General features: G+C 39.5%; 1 protein-coding gene across 1 annotated transcript; it reads left to right on the top strand.

Annotated features, from left to right (window-relative positions):
• The first annotated feature begins 833 nt into the window (after window positions 1-833).
• On the top strand, window positions 834-19704 carry DNA2 (DNA replication helicase/nuclease 2). Its single transcript, XM_056494781.1, has 21 exons — window positions 834-968; window positions 1714-1884; window positions 2217-2400; window positions 3335-3480; window positions 4961-5086; window positions 5904-6123; window positions 7219-7336; window positions 7673-7838; window positions 8789-8983; window positions 9169-9399; window positions 9941-10057; window positions 10161-10270; window positions 11312-11421; window positions 12267-12491; window positions 13567-13760; window positions 13865-13954; window positions 14047-14239; window positions 16777-16866; window positions 17467-17649; window positions 17769-17915; window positions 18503-19704. Exons 1-21 carry the CDS (start codon window positions 958-960, stop codon window positions 18557-18559), a joined length of 3084 nt encoding a protein of 1027 aa, XP_056350756.1. The 5' UTR covers window positions 834-957; the 3' UTR covers window positions 18560-19704.
• Window positions 19705-20371: the final 667 nt, after the last annotated feature.

The raw sequence follows: 20371 nt of genomic DNA on the forward strand, positions 1-20371 counted from the left end.
TTTTTTGGCGTATGGGAGATGTATAGGCAACGTGAAGGAGACTACAGCATACAGTAGTGTGTTTATGTAACCTCTCAATATTGCACCACATTATGACTGCATTGAATAATATCAACAAGCAACTATTAAATAATAATAAGCTTATCTTAGAGAATAATGTTGCTATGGGAAGCAACATTAATGTAGTTTAATGCATATATTCCAGGACTATGCCAAATAAAACTGAAAGGGCTAACTTAAGAATGTTCTCACCTTTTAAAATTCTTATCAGCTTGACCTTGATCCTTCTGTTGGGATGTCTAGCCGTGGGCCAAAACTGTCCTGTTTGCAGCAGAGTGAAACTTGTGCATCTGAAACTTCAGTATCGCGTCAGAAAGCCAGCGACCACACATCTTTATGAGGGGAAAGGTTGGACTCTCGGGCTCAGATTGGCCTATAAGCGAATTGGGAGCAGAAGGCACGTCTGATATTAACCTGTACCAAAGCACCGGTAGCAGAGCTAGCGCTGGACGAAGTGGAAATTCGGAGCGGGCACGGTGGCTGCGCCTCACGGCCCCCTCACGTCCCCTCATAGCCCCCTTACGGCCCCTCAGGGCCTCATGACATCCCCTCACGTCTCCTATCGTCCCCTCACATCCCCTCACGGCGCAGGCCCCGCCCCTCCCCGAGCCGGCGGCGCGAGGAGCCGCGAGCCCCTTCGCGCCTTCAGCTCGCGAGCGCGGGAGCCGCCCCCCCCCGCCGCTCCCATTGGCCGCGCTGGGCGCACTGGGCGGGGCTGGCGGAGCGCGAGCGTGAGCCATCGCCTCCCATTGGCCGCGCTGGGCGCACCGGGCGGGGCTGGCGGAGCGCGCGCTGGGGCGCGAGGCGCGGGGCTCTGTGAGGCGCTGAGGGGTTCGGGCCCAGCCTAGCTGAGCCCAGCATAGCCCGGCCGAACTCAGCCCCGCACGGGATCTGCTCATGGCCGAGAGGTAACGGCGCCTAGCGCGGGGAACCATAGCTCCCTTGCGGAGACAGCCGGGAGCGCAGGGCGGGAGGTTTGAATTTCTAAACCGCTCCCGGCACCAGGAGCTGGAAGGCGCGATGGGGTTCTGAGGGCTGACCCGGCGGCACCGGCCTGCCTTGGGCATGGGCTTGGGGCTGCCGAGAATCACCGGTGAGGGGAACCCGCCGCTGCCGAGGGACACCCCACAGACACCCTGAGGGGGCCGGTGTGGGCTCTGCCCCCCCGCCCTGCTGCTCCCCCGGGCATCGCTCCGTGACAGGAGAGCAAGCAGCTTTGGCCGCTCTAATCTCATGTTTTGGCTATTGGGAACTGGACCTTGAGTGTCAGTTTTCTAATCAACTTCAGGCAGTGGGTAAAAACTCCCTGCTCCGTGTTGGAGGGGTTTGTGTGGCTGTGGGAGTTCGTGCGTGCCGGGAGATTCGAGCTTTCTCACAAGCACAGTTGTAATTGTAATGGTTTACAAGTGCTTATGGATATGTGGACGCAAAAATGAAGCTCCAACTGTCATAAATAGCAAATTCTTTAGTATTTATAGAGATTTCCTACACTCTACCTGCGCAGAACTAAAAAAAAACCCGAAACAAAATATTTATAAAAATTAAAGGGGAGTGAAATTTGGTTTACGTTTGAAGCTTTCCCTCTTTTTGTATGTAGGTTGGCTGTTTTCAAATCGTGCAGTGTGCTGTCTTTGTAATTAGCTGTGACTTCAGTTTTCAGAAGCAAGTGGCTGATACGATCCTCAGGAATGGCCTGAACAACAGATACCGTGTGCTGGAAGTCAGTGTAATACAGAGAAATGGAAGCGACCCTGAGAAACACTTGACAATTACAGCGTCTCCCTCACTGGAGGATACAGAGCTGTGCATTCTCAGGAATGGCTGGTAATCCATACAGACTCACAGATGTTTGAAAAGAGAGTGAAATGCTGGATTATTAACTCAGTTTTCTCTTTGAGTTGAGTTTTATGGCCTTAAAAGTGATACTGGATCCTGAAACAATCTTTGCTTAATATTATCAATATGCTAGTATAATGGATATCATCTTAGGAGACCTGATGTCAGGTAACATGTGTTGAGTGGGTATTGCTACCTTGCAGTTTTAATTTGTCTTTAGGTCAGCTTCTTAAAAAATCCCACCCATCCCGTTAATGTGTTATTTCTTATACATTGTGTCTGTCGTTTGCAAATGCTTGTGTGGGTGTATTCCCTCGCAGGGAGTCTGTCCCGGTTGTTCCAGGGGACATTGTTCACTTGGAAGGGGAGTGCAGCTCTGGCACCTGGGTCATCAATGCCCAGTGTGGATTCCTGGTGCTGTACCCAGACCTGCTGCTCTCGGGCACGACGATCTCAAACAGCATTCGCTGTATGAGGAGGGCAGTGCTGAGTGAACGCTTCAGGGTAAGTGTGAAATCCAGGCTGTTCCTGCTACTGTAACAGAGTTACTGCTCCACTGAGACTGGGGGCTTAGCTCAGTGTTAAATCTGAGGCTGTATAGCAAAATGTTACTATTAGCAATTCACGATGTTTACAACACAGAATAATTTGGGGTGGAAACTGTCTCTGATTAAGCTTCGCTTGGTTGTTTGTTTTTTTTTTGAGAATTGCACCTGAAATAATGCAGTACTCTTAATATTACTACTGGGCTAAATAGCTGGTCTTTTTACTTATAATTCTGATAATTTTTTGGATAATCTCTTGCCACATTTTGCATGCATATGAGTCCTTTGTGAGGGATGTGGCTCTTGCCATCCATATGAAAACATAACCACACTTGGCCAAGTTAAGAGCTTCTGAAAAATTTAGTGAGTTCAGTTAGTAATTGGTGTGGGCTAACTCTGGAATCTGAATCCAGCTGCTAGATCTTGGAAAGAGGAGAAATTTCTTGTGGTAGTAGCCTTGCTGATGTTTGAGAAATATGCTGACAAATAGAGAAAAAACAGCTGCCTGTTTCAGCTGATGAAAACTTCCAGACATGACAGAAATATAAGTCCAAATGAACAAGAAAATTTCAGTAAACATTGATTGTAAAGGTATGTATTTGCATTAGGAAATGCCCACAGGCAAAACTTTTTCAAAATCCATTTTAATCTGTGCCTTTTTTTCTCACCTGTCAATCACAATAGGTCGTTGTGTATCCTGACATTGTCAGGGCTGGGATAAATGTGAGAGACAAAGCAATAGAAGAGATAATCATTAGTGAGGTGAAAGCTGTCATGATCTTGCAGTTCAATAAGTGTGGGCCATGATGTGCAGTAAATAAAATTTGGAAATTTCACAGAAAAGTTGGCATGAAACAGGCATAAATCTTCAGGTGTGATTCCATCTGTTGCAGGGCTCTGACTTGGGTTCGTGCCAAATGCTCGTCGGTACAATTCTTCATGACATTTTCCAACAATCTGTGACCAATAACTTGACTCAAGAAAAGGTACAAGAGCTAGCAAATAAAATTGTGTACGGACAAAAGTATCTCAAAGAAATGTAAGTAGCATTACAGCTGCCTTTTATGTTTGGAAGACAGGGCAGGAACACTTGGAACTAACAGATGAAGTTATACTTTAAAAAATGTAGCACCTGTAGATTATCATTCTGCCAAAAGACTTGGCTTAATGAAAATTGGTGATCTTTCTGTAAGATACTTCCCCATTTGGTAACTTTATTTTATGTGCCTTGCCTGCTGGGCTACTTCTATAGATCTGAACTAGCCTTTTGGAGTAACTGTATGTGTCAGGGGTTTTTTTACTTTCAGGCCAAGCAGGTTGTTGTTTGTGTCTGTAACATTGGATTTCCAGGCATCTCCCAAAAGCTGATTTGAATGGGACAAACGGTTAATTATGATCCTCAGCAATGAACCTAGAGCCTTGTGACTGACCAAGAACTGGATGTCTGATAATTTCATATCTTCATCAGGTTACTTAAAGGCTCAGTTGTTAGAAGACCAACTTATTTTCTCAACAAAGTTGATAGAAATGCTAGCCAAACAAATAATCTTAATATTTCCATTGGAAAATGGAAGGATGAATGGCTGTCAGTTTTAACATTTTACTGCAGGCTTGATTACAACACAAGTCTACTCATGTAAATTAAAAATCATTATATCCAGACTGTTTTAAATAGTATGTTGGGCAATATCAGTATCTGTTAGCCCCAGATGAGTCAGGACTTAAAGTTGTAGTGGCAAGATTATTATTCTTAGTTCTGTTATGAAGATAATATTTTGAATTGTGTCTGTTAAGATTACTTGGAGGCCTTTATGTTCCTCTGGGCTTCCAGGAAACTGTTAATTTGCAATTCCTTTTTTGCATATGTAGGCTACTGTTTGTTGGGATTGAAAAATAAGTTGCATAAGTCTGCTGCCTGTTGTCATTTGCACTCCTATGAATCTTTGTATGCAAAATCCACTTGTATTTCTCTGTTGCTGTAGAATAATGACATTATTTCTGTGATTGCCAGCGCTGAATTATCTAATGCCACACGATTAGATTGTGTGTCGTGTTCTGTCAAAATGCATGTAAAGAGCAGATGAGGATATCCAGAATAAAAGCAAATGGTCTTTTAATTTTTTTTCCCCAATATTGCCTGAATTGTATGAATAGCCATTTTTAAATGTATGAATCTAGTACTCCTTTCCTGCAGTCAAACTGTTGTTTCATCACATCTGCCATACTGATGCTCTCACTGTGCTGTACCTGTTGTTTGAAAGGTTGTTTCAAAATATCCATTCAGAAACGGCTATTTTGCTACAGTGTATCTCTTGTAATAGGTGTTCAGTTAATAGTTTAATGAATTGAGTTGAACCTCTATGAACCTCTATTATCTACAATTTTTAGATATTTATAAAACCTTGACAGTTACTTCCAATGATCTTGTTGCTACTCGAGGCAAATCTCTTTAGTACCAGCAGCAGACTTAATACTTTGTTTCCTTCATGTACCTGTCTTTTTTTTTTTTTTCTTTTTAGGTACCACTTAAATCTGAAACAAGCACAGATAATGCAAGAAGTAGAAGAATATCTGCCATCATTTTTTAAATGGGCAGAAGACTTCATGCACAATCCAGCAAACCAAAACAAAATGCAACTAAAACTGTAAGAAGCCAGAATGAAAAGTTTCAACCATTCTATGTTGTATAGCTTGTTTAGTTCACTTGAAATTTTTAGAACTTCAGATGCACATCTGTCAGGTGATTTGGAGCTAATTCATGTCCTCACTGACCACAGGGCTGAGCTTGTGCTGCATGTTTAGCTGCTGCTGGGAGTTCTGGGCAAGACATGAAACCAGAGGGTGAACTGACTCACAAATCTTAAAATCCTAGTGAGCAGCATGGTACAAACCAGAGCTTTTATTGAGTAGAAGAGCTGCTGACTAAACTAGGAGTTACTGTAGTTATGAACAAGACTGCAAATCAGAATGTGAAGCTATTAATCAAATGGAATTCTTGACTAATAAAAATTTTTTTCAGTAAAATGGTGATTTTACTCAACTGCTGCTGAGCTCTTTTTTTCTGTGACTTCTTGCTGTTAATTGTAATAACCATAACTTTAACCATGTTAAAGTTTCAGTGAAATGGCAGGTCTGAGCAAAATCTTATTCTACTGTCAAGTGTATTATAGAGTGTGGTTATTGAGGGAAGACCAACAACTATTAAAAACAATTTAAAGTCTCATCTTAACCTTGAAATTTAGGTGAATAGTAAAACTCAATGAAGTTAGTTTCTGATACGTTGCTTCCTCTGGTAATGGGAGGATTAGTTTGAGTGAGACTTGATGCATTTTATTTCTAAAGGTAGTGCCTAAAGGGCACTTATAATGCAGAAATATTATATACTTAGTTGCAACACATTTTAATGTTTAAATATTAATAATTAAGGGAAATTGTTAACTTCTGGCTTAATTTTCTTCCTAGGTCAAATGGTGGAAAAACAGAAGATGTATCTTCCAAGGTAGAGGTTGTAGACATCTTGGACATTGAAGAGAATATCTGGTCTCCCAGGTTTGGGTTGAAGGGAAAGATTGATGTCACAGCCAGGGTGAAAATCCATTGCCAGTCTGGAGTACAGTCTCGGATAATGCCTTTAGAGCTCAAGTCTGGCAAGGAGTCAAACTCCATAGAGCACAGAAGTCAGGTACAAACACCAAATGTCTAATTTCACTGTCAGTGGCTGTGTATACTTTTCTGTTAGGTGACCTATTTTGTCTTATGAATAAGAAACACTTTGAATGTGGTATAATCTAAATTCATGGATGGCTCATTCTGACGTGCCCAAAGCTGCTGGTATAAAATGAAAGTGAACTGAGTAGTAAGAAGTATATATACATTTACCACTTACAAACATACTTCTGGGTTTTATCCTGAAATATCTGTTCTTTAGTTTCTTCTTACTATATTCAAATATTGGGTTGAAGCAAGCTGTTTCAGGAACTAGTGTTATACATATTTCCATATAGCTGACCTGATTTAGAGAGGTAGTAGCCTTATTCTAAGGTTTGAAAAATGCCTTTTAATTTAAATCTTTGGTCAAGTTCTTGCTACATACAGCTCCTAGAAGACTTGTGACAATAATGGCTGTTGAGCCATATAAATTGTAGAAGAACTAAATACAGTATATAATGTATTTTGGTTTTACTACTTTGCTGGTTTTAACTGGGGCTAGCAATAGTTTTCTTCACAGCAGATAAATGTGGGCTATGTTTTGGATTTGTGCAGAACAGAGGTTGATAGCACAGGCATGTTGCTGTTAGTGCCGAGCAGGGCTCACAGAGCCAAGGCCTTTCCTGCTCCCTGCAGGGAAAGAGACTGGGGGTGATGGGAAGTGAGGGGACACAGCCAGGACAAGGGACCACAGGGATCAAAGGGGTTTTCCAGACCATGCAGCTGATCATCATACTCAGTATCTAAGGTGGGGGAAAGAAGGAGGAAGGATGGAGGCACTCCACGGCTTGGAGTGATGGAGTTTTGCCTTCCCAAGGCACCTTTCAATGTGATGGGACTCTGCTTTCCTGGGGGTGGTCGAACACCTGCCCAACCATGGGGAGCCATGAATTAATTCCTTGTTTTGCTTTGCTTGCACGTGTGGTTTTTCTTTTCCCTCTTAAATTATTTTTATCTCAACTCTCAGCAAGGGTGGGGAAGTGAGTGAGCAGCAGTGTGGTGCTTGGTTGCTGCTTGGGGTTAAACCATGACAACTATATTGGGATAACTTTCTGTATAATGTTTGCAGGTTATTCTGTACACACTGTTGAATTTAGAGCGGAGAGCAGATCCTGAAGCTGGATTTCTTCTTTATCTAAAAACTGGTACAATGTATCCTGTGTCTGGAGCTCGCATGGACCGCAGAGGTAAAGCTGTTCCCCTTCTCTGGAAACCAGGATTCTCTTCAATATTACTAAAATCTCTCCTTTTAACTGCAAACTTTACTCTTGTGAAAATAGCTCTACTTGGGATGCTTCACTTGTTATAATGTTACTAAGCTTATGTTAAAAGTTCAGTTGTTTTAGTAATACTGCACAAGGACTTTGCTATTTGTTCTGATTATTTGTATCTGATTATTATGATTGCTATTATTATTTGAGAATAATCAGTTCTTAGCTGACTAAAAAGTTGATAGCTAATTACTTTTGAGGTAGAAATTGTTACAAGCAAAACATCAGCTTAGTTTATTCTTTTCTTGACAGAATTAATGAAGTTAAGAAATCACTTGGCCTTCTACTTAACACACAGTACCTATAAATCTGATGTGGGAAGGCAGAATTCACAGCTTGCTGCTTTGCCTCCTGTGATTGATGACAGCCAAGCATGTAAATATTGCTCCCAAATGCACAACTGCTTTCTATACAGCAGGTAAAAAAAAAAAAGTCCGACTAATGTTTTTAAATGAGATTGAATAATTGTATCTTTTGAGATAAGAAGTTCATTTTCGTGGTTTTGTTCGTATATATATATATGTGTGAGTGTGTATATATATATGTGTGTGTGTGTGTGTGTGTGTGTGTGTGTATTTAAACAAGTTTTGTATATATTGAGGACTTTTCCACCCCAAAAGAATCTTCCACAGATTTCTCTGCAACTTTGATATATCAGCACCTGACTCACAGAGACTTAATATGTTTGCTCAGTTACACTTTCTGCAAGGCAAAATCTGAGATAAGTCTCAACAAAATACTTGATGACAATAACAGATGTGTTTAAAAAGCTGTATTCTTGTAGCTCTCTGAAAGAGGCAATCTTTGGGCCTGAGTTCTGACTGGAGAACTGCTTTTTTGAGTTCACCCTGTAGAAGATTGTTTCTGTGTAGGGTATGACACAAATACATTGATACTCAGTTGTTGCAGCAGCAGGACTATAGTTGGGTAGCTGTTTGCTTCTGAATAAGCTTTTGTCTGCTTGTGTTTTGTATACATGATTTGGTATAATGTCTATTGATATTTAGTTTTGAAGTTTGCTTGTGTATTAACTATTCCCATTGCTTAGCTAAATATCAAAATAAAATTTGTATGTTACAATAAAAGGACTAAAAAGTCATCTCTGTAAATGTATACATAAATTTGAAATGCCTTTATTTGGTCTGTGATTAACTTATTCAAAATTATTCAAAATCATGGAGATGATGTTAAGTTACTCATGTAAGATTGTGCATCTGAACAAAGGATACAGATTCGACTTTATTCAAGTAATGATAAATTAACCTCTCTGGTATGATACAGTAGATGTTTGGATTTTTATGTACATATGGATTTGCAGATGCAAAAGTGTCCATGGTGAGCCTTTCCTGTGGTTGGTTCTATTCCCAGAGCTGTGGAGCAGAAGATGGCCAGTGTGGCCTTTCCTCCTGCTATGGTGCCTGTCATTGATAGAGAGACCCAGCACCTGAAACCCTCCCACTTAGAGTATTTCAACCTCTGGTATCTGATGTTAACCTTGGAGCTGCAAAGTGGAGAGCATAAAAAGGGATATAAAAATATATGGACTATACCTTCTTTGGAAAGGTAAGGTATCATTTCTAAACTCATGCCAATGATGCTTCCTTCCTTGCTTCCTTCCTTTTGTTGGTTTTGTATTTTGGTTTTGATGGTTGGTTGTGGGTGGTATGATTTAACTCGTGGGAGTTTTTTCTTAATAGTTCTCTCACAGAGAGAATCTTAATAATATTTCTTTTTTTTAATATCTTCAGAGAGAAGGCTGGAGATTGTGTTGGAAACATGATCAGAGTTGATGAAGTCCATGAAATTTCTGAAGGACAGTATCTACATTTTTTCCAGCGTAGGAATGGTGCCATACCTGGAACAAATCTGTTGGTTGGTGATCGAGTGGTTGTGAGTGGAGAGGAAAAGGGTTTACTTGGTTTGGCTACTGGCTATGTTAGAGAAGTCAGTGCAACAAAGGTCTCCTGTTTGTTGGGCAGGTAATAGGAAGAAAAGAGAAGTATTTGTTTGCAGACACTCTGGACTGGCTTGAGGGAGGGTGTTGCTAGGTGTCCAAAAGCTGTGACATGTCCTGACTCTTCCTACTGGCTTTGGAGCATCCAAATTCAGAATATTCAGAATTTCAGAAATTCTCTTGTCTTGATTGAGACTGTCAGTACTTGGTCAGTAAATATGCCTGTCTATTTAACCAGTTGTTTGAATAAAAGCACATTTAAACTCTGTTTACTTACATCTTTAGCATGAATCTATATGAATATATATGGATATATATATGGATACAGTGATTACTGTGTTAATAGTAACTTTCATTGTTCAGTCTATATTGTTCTTAAATTGGGCTTATGTTTTATTATCCCTCATTGGGATCATGCTTTCTTTAGATCAGTTAATACTCTATTTCAATTAGCTATTTCTTCACTTTGGGATCTCTGGAAGACACCATTTAACATGTAGTAATAAGTCTTTAATCAACATATAGCTGGTAAACAAAATTATTTTATTCATGTTGTCATCCTTCAGGGATTTGTCAAACCTCCCCAAGAACACCATATTTAGGTTGGATCATGATGAAGGAGATGTTGGCACAGGAGTCCCTTTTGAAAATCTTTCTAAACTGATGAGAGATTCCCCAGTCAGGTATGAAAAATCAAATTCATTTCACGCTTTCAATATTTTCAGGCAAACTTTCTCAACTGGGAACTCTTACTGTAACTAATTTTTTTCTTATTTTTATCCACAGTGAAAGGCTCCGCAACTTGATCATTGACTTCCAGAAACCACATTTTATTCAGCACTTGAGCTCTGTCCTTCCTCCTGAAGCAAAGGAAACTGTTGCAAATATTTTAAAGGGTACGGAATGACTTTCCCCAAATACTCTGCTTAGTAGTATCTCTGTAGCCAGAGTATTTATCATGCTAAATATAAGGAGTTTTTCCTACTCTGGGGTCCAGTGATAGTTTTCAGCTTAAAAATTAAAACCAAGTTCTTGCCTTGCATGTCTTCCAGCTAGCTGAAGAATAGTTCAATCACAGGAAGACCTGATCAGATACTTGTTCACAACTTTATTTTACTTTTGCTAGCAGCTGCAGCATGCAGTTGCAGGCAGAATGGTATGTTATTACCTCTGTAACCTCTACAGAAGGAATGAACAGAGACAGCTCTTGGGCTGGAGGAAGCTGACCTTGAGGGACAGGAAGAAGATGGGCTTTGGTGGAAACATTCACTTGTACAATCACTCTTGCTGACTTTTTGGCAGCTCTGTGATGTCGTTCTTTGTGGCACTTATTTAAAAACAAAATTTGTTTAGGTATGAAGCAGTATCTTGTGTTTGGTGGAAATATTTCCTTGTTCTCTGACAGAGCTGCCTGTGAAAACATAAATTTAACTGAGTTGTCATAGAGAAAATTGAATTTTATATAAAAACTTACCTTGAAGTCTTACTTTGCTTGAGCTTTGCTTAGTCCAGATAGCTGAAACGTGTTTGCATCAGACTGGGGCAAGCCAACTCTGCTGTAATGTGTGTTCTAAACAAAATGCTGTAGGTGCAGCTCATCACCCCTTGCTGTGAGCTGTGTTGTAGTCAAAACACAAATGCTCAGACACAATATATGGAGGTGGTCAATTAAGATAATAGAAAAAAAAGTCACAAAAGGTCTAAAAATAAAAATGTCTTCAGTGACTTATTTCCAGGGCTGTAGTGCAGACCCTTTACTACTTATCTTGTGTATTATGTTCAATGTCATATCTTCATTAGAACCTACAGACTTTGCTCAGTTCTTGTCTCTATTAAGGGCTTTAGCAAAGGAGGAAATTATAATTTTGCTTTAACTTTAGTCATTATTACAATTATGATGAAGTGTAGTAATTTAATTTTATTTTTTCTTCTGAAAGGTCTAAATAAGCCTCAGAAACAGGCAATGAAACAAGTGCTACTTTCCAAAGACTACACACTTATTGTGGGTATGCCTGGAACAGGAAAAACGACTACAATATGTGCTCTAGTAAGATCATGTACCTTGTTGTTTAATTTTTGGGTGATATTTAGAGGATAGAATTAAACCAGCTGTGTAGTGTCTTGACTTAATCTAACAGTATCTGTATAATGTCAGGGAAAAAAAGCACACTTCTTCTTGTTTAACCTATATTTGATAGACCTCAAATTGGATTTTGTGGAGTAGGATTGTCTACTGCTTGTGTAGGATTATATGTGGGAGGGAGGAGATTGAAGTGTGATATTTAATCATTTCTGTGATGCTTTAGTGCTAGAATTCTCTGGCTCCAAATATCAGCAAGTCTTCAAATCCTGAGTTATAGCTCAAAAGAGGGACTCCTTGAGAAGCCAATAACTTGTCCACTGTAAATTGTATGAACCTGTGAGGCTGAATCCATGTGCACCATCTCCTCTAGTTGCTGGTTCTCTTTTCCCCAGGAAAGGACTGGAGGAGCATGCTGGATTCAGGTTGTGGGCTGAGTGAGTTTTTCATGGAAGAGCAGTATTACCCTGCTTCCAGTTCTCATCAGCTCGTGGGGAAAGAGGAGGCAGGAGAGCAGACAGCTGCTGCTATTTTCAGATCAGCTCATTCTCCTGGATGTGTAGTGGCTAAATTGCCATGGAGAGCAGTGCTGTGGGAGTGGGCTGCATGGCTTGTTCTTACAGTGGGGACCTTAGGAGTGCAGTTCCTTGTGGAGGCACATCCAGGTTCTTGGCTCTCACTGTTTGCAGCAGCCTCATGAGCCTGCTGGCCCCTTGCCCACATTGTCAGTGGCCAACATCTGGCCAGGGAGCCTGATACAGATGAACTTGCAGATGAACTAACTCCTTTTCTTTCCCTTTGCCACTCACTAGGTGAGAATTCTTTCTGCTTGTGGCTTCAGTGTCCTCCTGACCAGTTTTACACACACGGCTGTAGACAATGTCCTGCTGAAGTTGGCCAAATTCAAAGTTGGTTTCTTGCGCTTGGGCCGAGCTCAGAAGGTTCATCCAGATATTCAGAAATATACAGAAGAAGAAATCTGCAGGTCCAGATCAATTAAGTCTGTGGCAGATTTGGAAGAGATCTATAATAGTCAGGTGAGAAAAAATTTTTTTGCTAGCTCTACAAATTATTAAAGGTAATTACATTAGTATTTTGTGTGAATGGTGCAGAGATGGAACCCATCCCAAGGGTGTGTAGTGCTGTAAGAAATCCGAGCTGAAAGAGATACTCAACCTCTGCATAGTTTCAATTTCTTTATAGCCAGTAATGACCTACGTTAAGTCTGCAGGCTGAGCAGCTTTGTTTATGTCCACACAAAGTAACTCATCATTGTAAGGAATAAGCCCCAAAGACTCCAGTGCTTTTTTCTGATATCTCGTGGATGGGCTGCTGCAGCCTCCTTTAGCATTATTTACATGCTGTGCAATTTGTCCCTCTCTGTCCCACTTGTGCTCCTTGTGCCATTAGTACAATCAGCAGAGGGGAAGAGGAAGTGGAATGCTGTGGAGCTGACCTGGCCAAACCCTTATTTTTGATAGAAATATTAGTGCTGTCTGTGTGAATGTTAATGCAAACCATAATGTGACCTGGATCATATGAGTCAGTGGCAGCTTTAAATTAAATTTGCTGAAAGAATAAAGATTGACGGTGGTTGGAGTAAATGCCAACTTCACAAAAGCTGCCATTTACTTTTTATTGATAAGTATTGCAGAGGAATGACTGAAGTCATAAGGGGAATGACTTAGCATTTCTAATTTTAGTCATTTTGGGTTGCAGTGGAAGCACAGCGGTGGGAAGAACTGTGCTGCTGTTGTTTTATCTTCTCTTCAGTATTGAAAAAAAAAACCCAAACCACCTGATTTTTCACAGTTGTCATTTCAGCACACTCCGTGAATTGTCCATGAATAGAACCTGGTATCACTCTGAACACATGACAGGAACAAGCTGTTTGCTACAGTCTGCTCTAAAGCTGGTTTTGTTTGTCACATGCAAGAATATGTCAGGCCAACCTAAGTTATGCTGATCTGATTTTGAGGATTAATAATCTGATTTCTGTGATTCTACAGTTTAGTTCAGTTTAATGGGAAATATTTTTTCTTTTAGTGTGGAGAGCATAGTGTTAAAAGATGTAAAATGTACCTTATCCTTGAAGTGTGTCTCAATTTTCAGCCAGTGGTAGCAACGTCTTGCATGGGAGTAAATCACCCCATCTTTGTTCGGAAGCAATTTGACTTCTGCATTGTTGATGAAGCTTCCCAAATAAGCCAGCTCATCTGCCTGGGCCCACTGTTCTGCTCCAAAAGGTTTGTGCTGGTGGGGGATCACCAGCAGCTGCCTCCACTTGTGCTGAATGCAGAAGCAAGGTAAGATAAAATGCTGCTGGGCAATTACTAGTCACAAATTCTGGGAAGGCTCTTGCCATGCTCTGATTGACACGTTTTGATTTTTATTTTTTGTGTTGTAACAGAGATCTTGGCATGAGTGAAAGCTTATTTAAAAGGCTGGAACAAAACCAAAATGCTGTTGTCCAATTAACTGTGCAATACAGAATGAATAGGTACTTTCAACATTTATTTATTAAGTTGTGTTCTTAATGTGGGGCTGAAATGGCGAGATTTTTATGTCTTTTCTTGTTTTTTAAACCTTTAGTAAGATTATGTCATTGAGTAACATGCTGGTGTATGAAGGCAAACTGGAATGTGGCTCAGAGAAGGTGTCAAATGCCACTGTTAACTTGCCCAACCTAAAGAAATTGAAACTGGACCTTGGGGATGCCTCAAAGACATGGCTGAAAGAAGTCCTTGATCCTGACACACCTGTGTGTTTTCTGAACACAGAAAAGGTAAAGTTCATTATGCTCTTTCAAACGTATTTTGAGGCAAGTTCTCAATACAGCCAACATGTAAAACTTGATTCAGCTTAGGGAGGTTAAAACAGGGAGCTTCAGAGAGTGTTTTTTAGGGTCATGTGAGGTGTGCAGCACACAAAAACATTGTTGGGGTGGAACAACTGCTGCTGGAAACATTGCATCTGAGAACAGCTGAAAGCTTGAATTTAAAGACTATTTCAGAAATAAATTTTGTGTTTGTGTGTGGATGTATTGGGTGTCCTTACAACCAGGGAGTGAATGGCCTTATTTCCATTGGCTGAGGGTCACTGGTGTCAAAGCTGTGTACCAGTGCAGCAATAACTGCAGTTCTCTACGGAATTCTGCAGACATTCTAAACCTTGAAGTATAAGGGATGGATACATTTATTCAGATGTGTCATTTCATGGAGACTCAAAATTTTGCTGGGGAAGTAAAATTCTAGTGTGAATAAAAAATCTGCAAAGAAACTTTTCTGCAGGAAAATGAGGAAGAGTTTAAATGCATGAGAAAAAAAAGTTAATGAATTAGTAACTGTTTGTGGTCTCTAGTACTTGTCACTGTAATTGGTGATTAGATTAGGATTTGAATCTTTCTTCCTCCTTAACAGGTTTTGTGTTGATTCCAATTAATACTGTGTTTTGTCAATAATTATATCAACTGATGATCTTTTATCCTGACCCTGGTTAGAAGTCACCAGTGTTTCTATGCTCTCTATGACCTTGTACAGGATTCATATTTTTTTTAAAACAGTTCTGATAGAATCTCTTCAATGACCTAAAAAGAAGCAGTGTTTACTTTGATGACTTACAGAAATTTCTACAAATGTCTAAACTAAACAGAGACATTTTCCAGGAATGCCTCGACAGCTGCAGTCCCTTTCCCAGGAAAGCAGACAGTTGGTCCCAGGCAAGAGGCCTGTTAATAGGAATCTGGCTGAAACACTGTTTATCTAGAAATCATAGCAAAATTGCTAATGACAGAAGTAGAGTTTCTGTTCCATTTTATTTTTTTTCCCCAGAAAGCCCATCTCAAGTGTAAGACAGCTGCCCTCTTGATAGAGCCAGGAGGAAAGTTTTTATTTCCAAAATATTCTAGATTTGTTGAGACATGAGGCTGTAATGTAATTTCTCCTTTTGGACTTCCTGTCATAACTCCATGTGTTGTGTAGCCATGGAGGGGAAATGGAAAAACCTCACTCAACAAGACAACAAACAAAACCATTTATTTCCTTAAACTTCATAGTAGGTTTTTTTCCCCCCCTGTATTGTTTATAGTCTAAACAAGAAATTATTATGAAGAAGTAGACTTGGGAGGGAGAGATACAACCAGAGAGAAGGAAGAGGAAAAACCACCATGACACTATTAGGAAGCTTACATTTATTATGCTGGCTTTTTTAAAAAAAGAAGAAAAAGCTTCTATTGTTTCCTGCTTAACAATGCAACATGTTTGTGACAGCAATTGGAAATCTATTTGTTTCTTTTCTGTCAACCCCTGTGTCAGTCTGTACTTCTCTGACAGCTTGGGGCTGGCTGTTTGCAAAATGACATCCTTGATTTAGGGCAAATCTCCTGAGAACTTCTAGGCCCAAGTTGTTTTTGTTGGTGGTTCTGCTGGTGTCCCATGGGAACAGGAGAAATATAAATGTGTGTGTTACCCTAAGCATGACACAGCTTTTAGAACTTCTGTCCTAAAATGATTTTTGTGTAGTTTTTAGCTGCACTAATGCCAGTGGGGTCAGAAATTAACTGTGCAGTAAAACAATGCTCTTCTGCTTGAAGAGAACTTGACACATGGAGGTTGGAGGTTCCAAACACACATTCATTACTATTGGTGCTGCTTCAACTTTAGAGAAGGCAAGAGTCAAGCAAAGAGAAAAATAGTACAAAACTTTCAGTTTACACCCTGAGCTTGTTAGCCTCATTCATACATGATATAAAAAATGGGAGGTAATAGTTAAGAAATGGTAAATTCAGTGAATACTTTATTTAAAGGTTGGGAGTTCAATTTAATGCTACCATTTTGGATAGTTCTTGCTTTAGCTTGAAATATAGGCTTTCAGACATTTAAAAAACTATCCTTTATGCCATGGAATGAAGAAAATTCACTGTAAATAATGTTGTATGGAAAGTGCTAAAGCAAAAGTAAAATTACATTTTATGTAAAATATAATTTGCTCTCATACCTTATCAGCAGAAAAATGTCCATTTTGAAGTTGTTTGATTTATGATGTATAATGCTGAACTGTTAAGTCAGAGGATTAAGCTTTGACAGTTTCTTAAGGTGACAAGCTAGTGCTAGAAACTCATTTTGGGAATTGTTCTAATTTGTTTTGCAAATGCAGTATTCTGAAGTCACAGTAGAGGCTCTTCTGTTTAATAAGATTTAGCATTTATTTAACTTTATTTCTTTAATTAATACCATCAGTATAAATCCACATATGATTCAGTTAGTTAGGGACAGAATATTACAGACAGCAAAAGGAAATTATTTTCTGTTTGTATTTTTAAAGGTCCCAGCACCAGAACATGCAGAAAAAGGTGGCATAAGCAATGTGACAGAAGCTAAAATAGTGCTTTTCCTCACATCCTTATTTATTAAGGTATCTTTTACTTTACTTCATGGTTTGGAGGGAGAGCTTTATAACTAATAATTTTACATTGCTTTGGTAGCAGTGGCTGCATGTGTTGGGGATAATCTTAAGGCTAAATTGGTGTTTGGCTTCATGTCAGTGTAGTGGGGAACCTGAGGTCTGCATTCCCTTCCCTGTCCCTTGCCTGCTTGGATCTGAGGTGCAAAAACAAAAAGCTGGATGCCAAATGCTTTTAAGAGATGAGGGGTTTCTTGGGAGGGAGGGGAGAGGATTTGCCTTTGTTCCTTATTTCATCCAGTCATCTTCAGGAGTGGTACAGACCAGGAGCTCTGAGTGTTCACCTTGCAGTTTAGAGAAGAAAGAAAAATGAGGATTTCAAGGATGTGTCTTTATGCTGAGTTAAGACAAAGCTCAAGAGCTTGCAGTAACTCATGTTTCTTTCTACTTCAGTTAATACTAGTTACCCCTGGAGTTCCATTAGTGTAGATACAATATCTTGCAGCATTATTTTTTTAAAAAAAATTAATTAGAAGCATCTTTTCTGATTGTACTGAGTTTCCCAAGCCAACTGCAGTGACAATTTTTTTCTCCTGTTTCTTCTTCATTCAGGCTGGCTGTAAGCCCTCAGACATTGGCATTATATCACCCTACAGACATCAGTTAAAAACAATCACTGATTTGATGGCAAAGTGGAAGGAGAACAGAGTGGAAGTCAACACAGTTGACAAATACCAAGGAAGAGACAAAAGTATCATAATTGTGTCTTTTGTTAGGAACAGCATGGATGAAAATGTAAGTTGGTCATGTTGACTTTGTTCCTGTCAATTTTAGCAGTTTAGATGCACTTTGAAAAGGAGTGGTTTGTGTCCATGAAGTAGGAAAAATAAAAGCAAGTGGCATTTATTTCCCAGCTTGGCACCCTGCTGAAGGACTGGCGCCGCCTGAATGTTGCTATCACCAGAGCCAAGCACAAGCTGGTCATGGTGGGCTGTGTTCCATCCCTGAGCTGCTATCCTCCCTTGGAGAAGCTCCTCTGCCATTTGCAGGCCCAGGCAATGATATCCTTTTTCTGCACTCTGGTTTGGGAAAGGGGAAAGGTAAGATTGACTTGCTGAGATTTGAGGTAAGAATGGGAAGATCTTGGATGATTTAGGTTGTACTTTTAGCAGTGATTGGCAACACAGCACAAAATGTGCTGATGAAGTTTGCCAGAAGTGTACTTGAGATCAAGCTAGTGGATGGGTTTAGAACCTTCTCTGTCTCCAAAAGCAGAAAAAATGAATCCTGACTTGCAAGTCAACTTTGACATAATTTTTTTATTTCAAGGCCTGAATTTTTAATTTTTAATGCTTTTGCATTTCCTCCTGTGATCATTTCTAGTTTCTTGGCATCTTAACATCAATGTGATTGCTTTCTTCCACTTAACACATCTGCTTCATGAATAATCTTGGTGGAAGGGAAAATAGTGTGACTTGCAGATGACTTGGTAATTTTTTCTTTCCCTCTGGCATTGAATAAGCTTTAGCTATTGCTGTTTCCATCTCCTATTTAATCAGGAAAGCTGCTTTCTTTGCAAACACCAATGCATATTCAAACAGGTTTTGTGAAAGGAAAATGTGGTCAAAATGCTTCCTTAACTTGCTACATCTTGAATCTTCCAGTTGGGGCTCACGAAAGTATCCACAAGTGTAGCATCTTGTGAGTGTGAAGATGGAAAGTTTTACAGCCTTTTGTGTCTTTTCTTCTGCTGTTGTTTACAACTTAATAACTTATAATTGGGGTGTCAGTGCTGATGTGCACTGTTTGGTCTGCAGGCAGCCAAAACAGGAAGCATTCAATTATTTGTAAGTTTCCTTTCAGTAGAATGACAGACATTTCTTGAAAAAGCTGATGGTTACAGTACTAAAGCAGCCAGCTTACTTGTGACAAACCAGAAATATGAAGCATTCTGCTCCTTGCACTACTGGATATTGTTATATTCTCTTTCACTTAAATGAACCTGCAGAAGTGAGTGGGGAAACACTTGAAGAGGAAGGGAGTGTAAACCAATGTTGTATTGAGTCACAGTTTTCTGGGCTCAGTTTGGTTTTAAAAACTTGAAAAAGTAGTTTACATACAATAATTCCATTTGTTAGAATTCCTAATTAAGGTGCTGTGTTGTGCTGCTTGGAAAAAAAAAATAGGAAAAACTTCTTCTTCAAAGCCTCACATTGTCCTTTGAAGTCTACTCCTGCTTTTAAAAATGCTGAATTCTTTTATGTTTATATCCATAATGTAATTAATCTCTCATGTGAAGATCCCTTGATGACATTTCTAATCTCTAGATTTTGCATACATCAGGGAGAAATGTGAAGCTACTTCACTTAATTCCTTGTTATTAACTAATGTGTTCAGCAGATCAATCTGAAGTGAAATGCTTCATAGTAGAACTCTTGTTTTTTCAGTTTATCTGATCTGTAGTCTTCAAAACAAAAATTTCCAGGATACAAAGCCAGACATGCAGCTTGCTGACTAAGAAGTCTACATGCTCAGGTTCTTTTTTTTAAAAGATGATGGCATATAAACAATAGAAAACACCTTTTACTTGAGAGATCTGTGTTACTTTCTTTATGCTACCTCATATTCTAGACTGAAGAGACTGAGAAGTTTCTTTCCAAGGTTGCTGGTGGAAACATCAATTTTTTTGATTCTTCAGAATCATTTGTTTTCTCTCAGATCAATCTCAAGTAGCTGTGTGCATACAGTTGCAGGCAAACTTGTTAAACGTGGGTATTTTCACTCTTTTTAACTGCTCCCTAATTTTTGTAATGTTTGAAATAATAAAAGTTTGCTGTTGGTTTCGTTAAAGTTGTTTATACTTTGTTAGTACTTTGCTTTATACAAGGCAAATATTTAGAACAGTACAATAATAATTTGAAAAGTTGACAGGATATCCTCATTTTTCAGGTGAAAATACATGATTCATCAACTGTGCCTGTGCTCTGAGTCTTTCAAAAGATGAAAAAAATAGGGTAAAATATGTTCTTTATTATAGTAGTGACATCAGAAAACTTTTTTAGAAGATATTTTCTTTCTGTGTTTAGAATCTATGTGTAAAAAGGTCCTAAGATATCACTAATCTGTTTTCTTATACCAAGTAATGCTTATGCAGGAAATGATTTGCATGCTATTAAAATCTTAATCAGTAAATTAAGAGTTTTGCCATCCCATCATGAAATTGCATGAGAAACAAACACAAGAACATTTCCTTTTCCACTTACAAATGCATCCTTCCTTCTTGTCAGGTGGTAAAAATTTGACTGAGCAGCAGTCTAGAGAGGAAACCATGTTTTGCTCTGGTAGTCTCAAACAAAACTGGCGTGCAATTCTCTAAACCATTGTGTGTTTCAATGAGTACACATGGCAAGTGAGTATCTTGTAGCAGTAAAGGATCACTTTAAAACAGGTTCCTCATGCAGAGGCAGCTGTTGATGCTGCTGGAAAACAGGCACGTGCATGCCTACTGTGTTTTGTA

Source organism: Oenanthe melanoleuca, chromosome 6 (assembly GCF_029582105.1).
Source record: "Oenanthe melanoleuca isolate GR-GAL-2019-014 chromosome 6, OMel1.0, whole genome shotgun sequence".
Classification (NCBI taxonomy): domain Eukaryota; kingdom Metazoa; phylum Chordata; class Aves; order Passeriformes; family Muscicapidae; genus Oenanthe; species Oenanthe melanoleuca.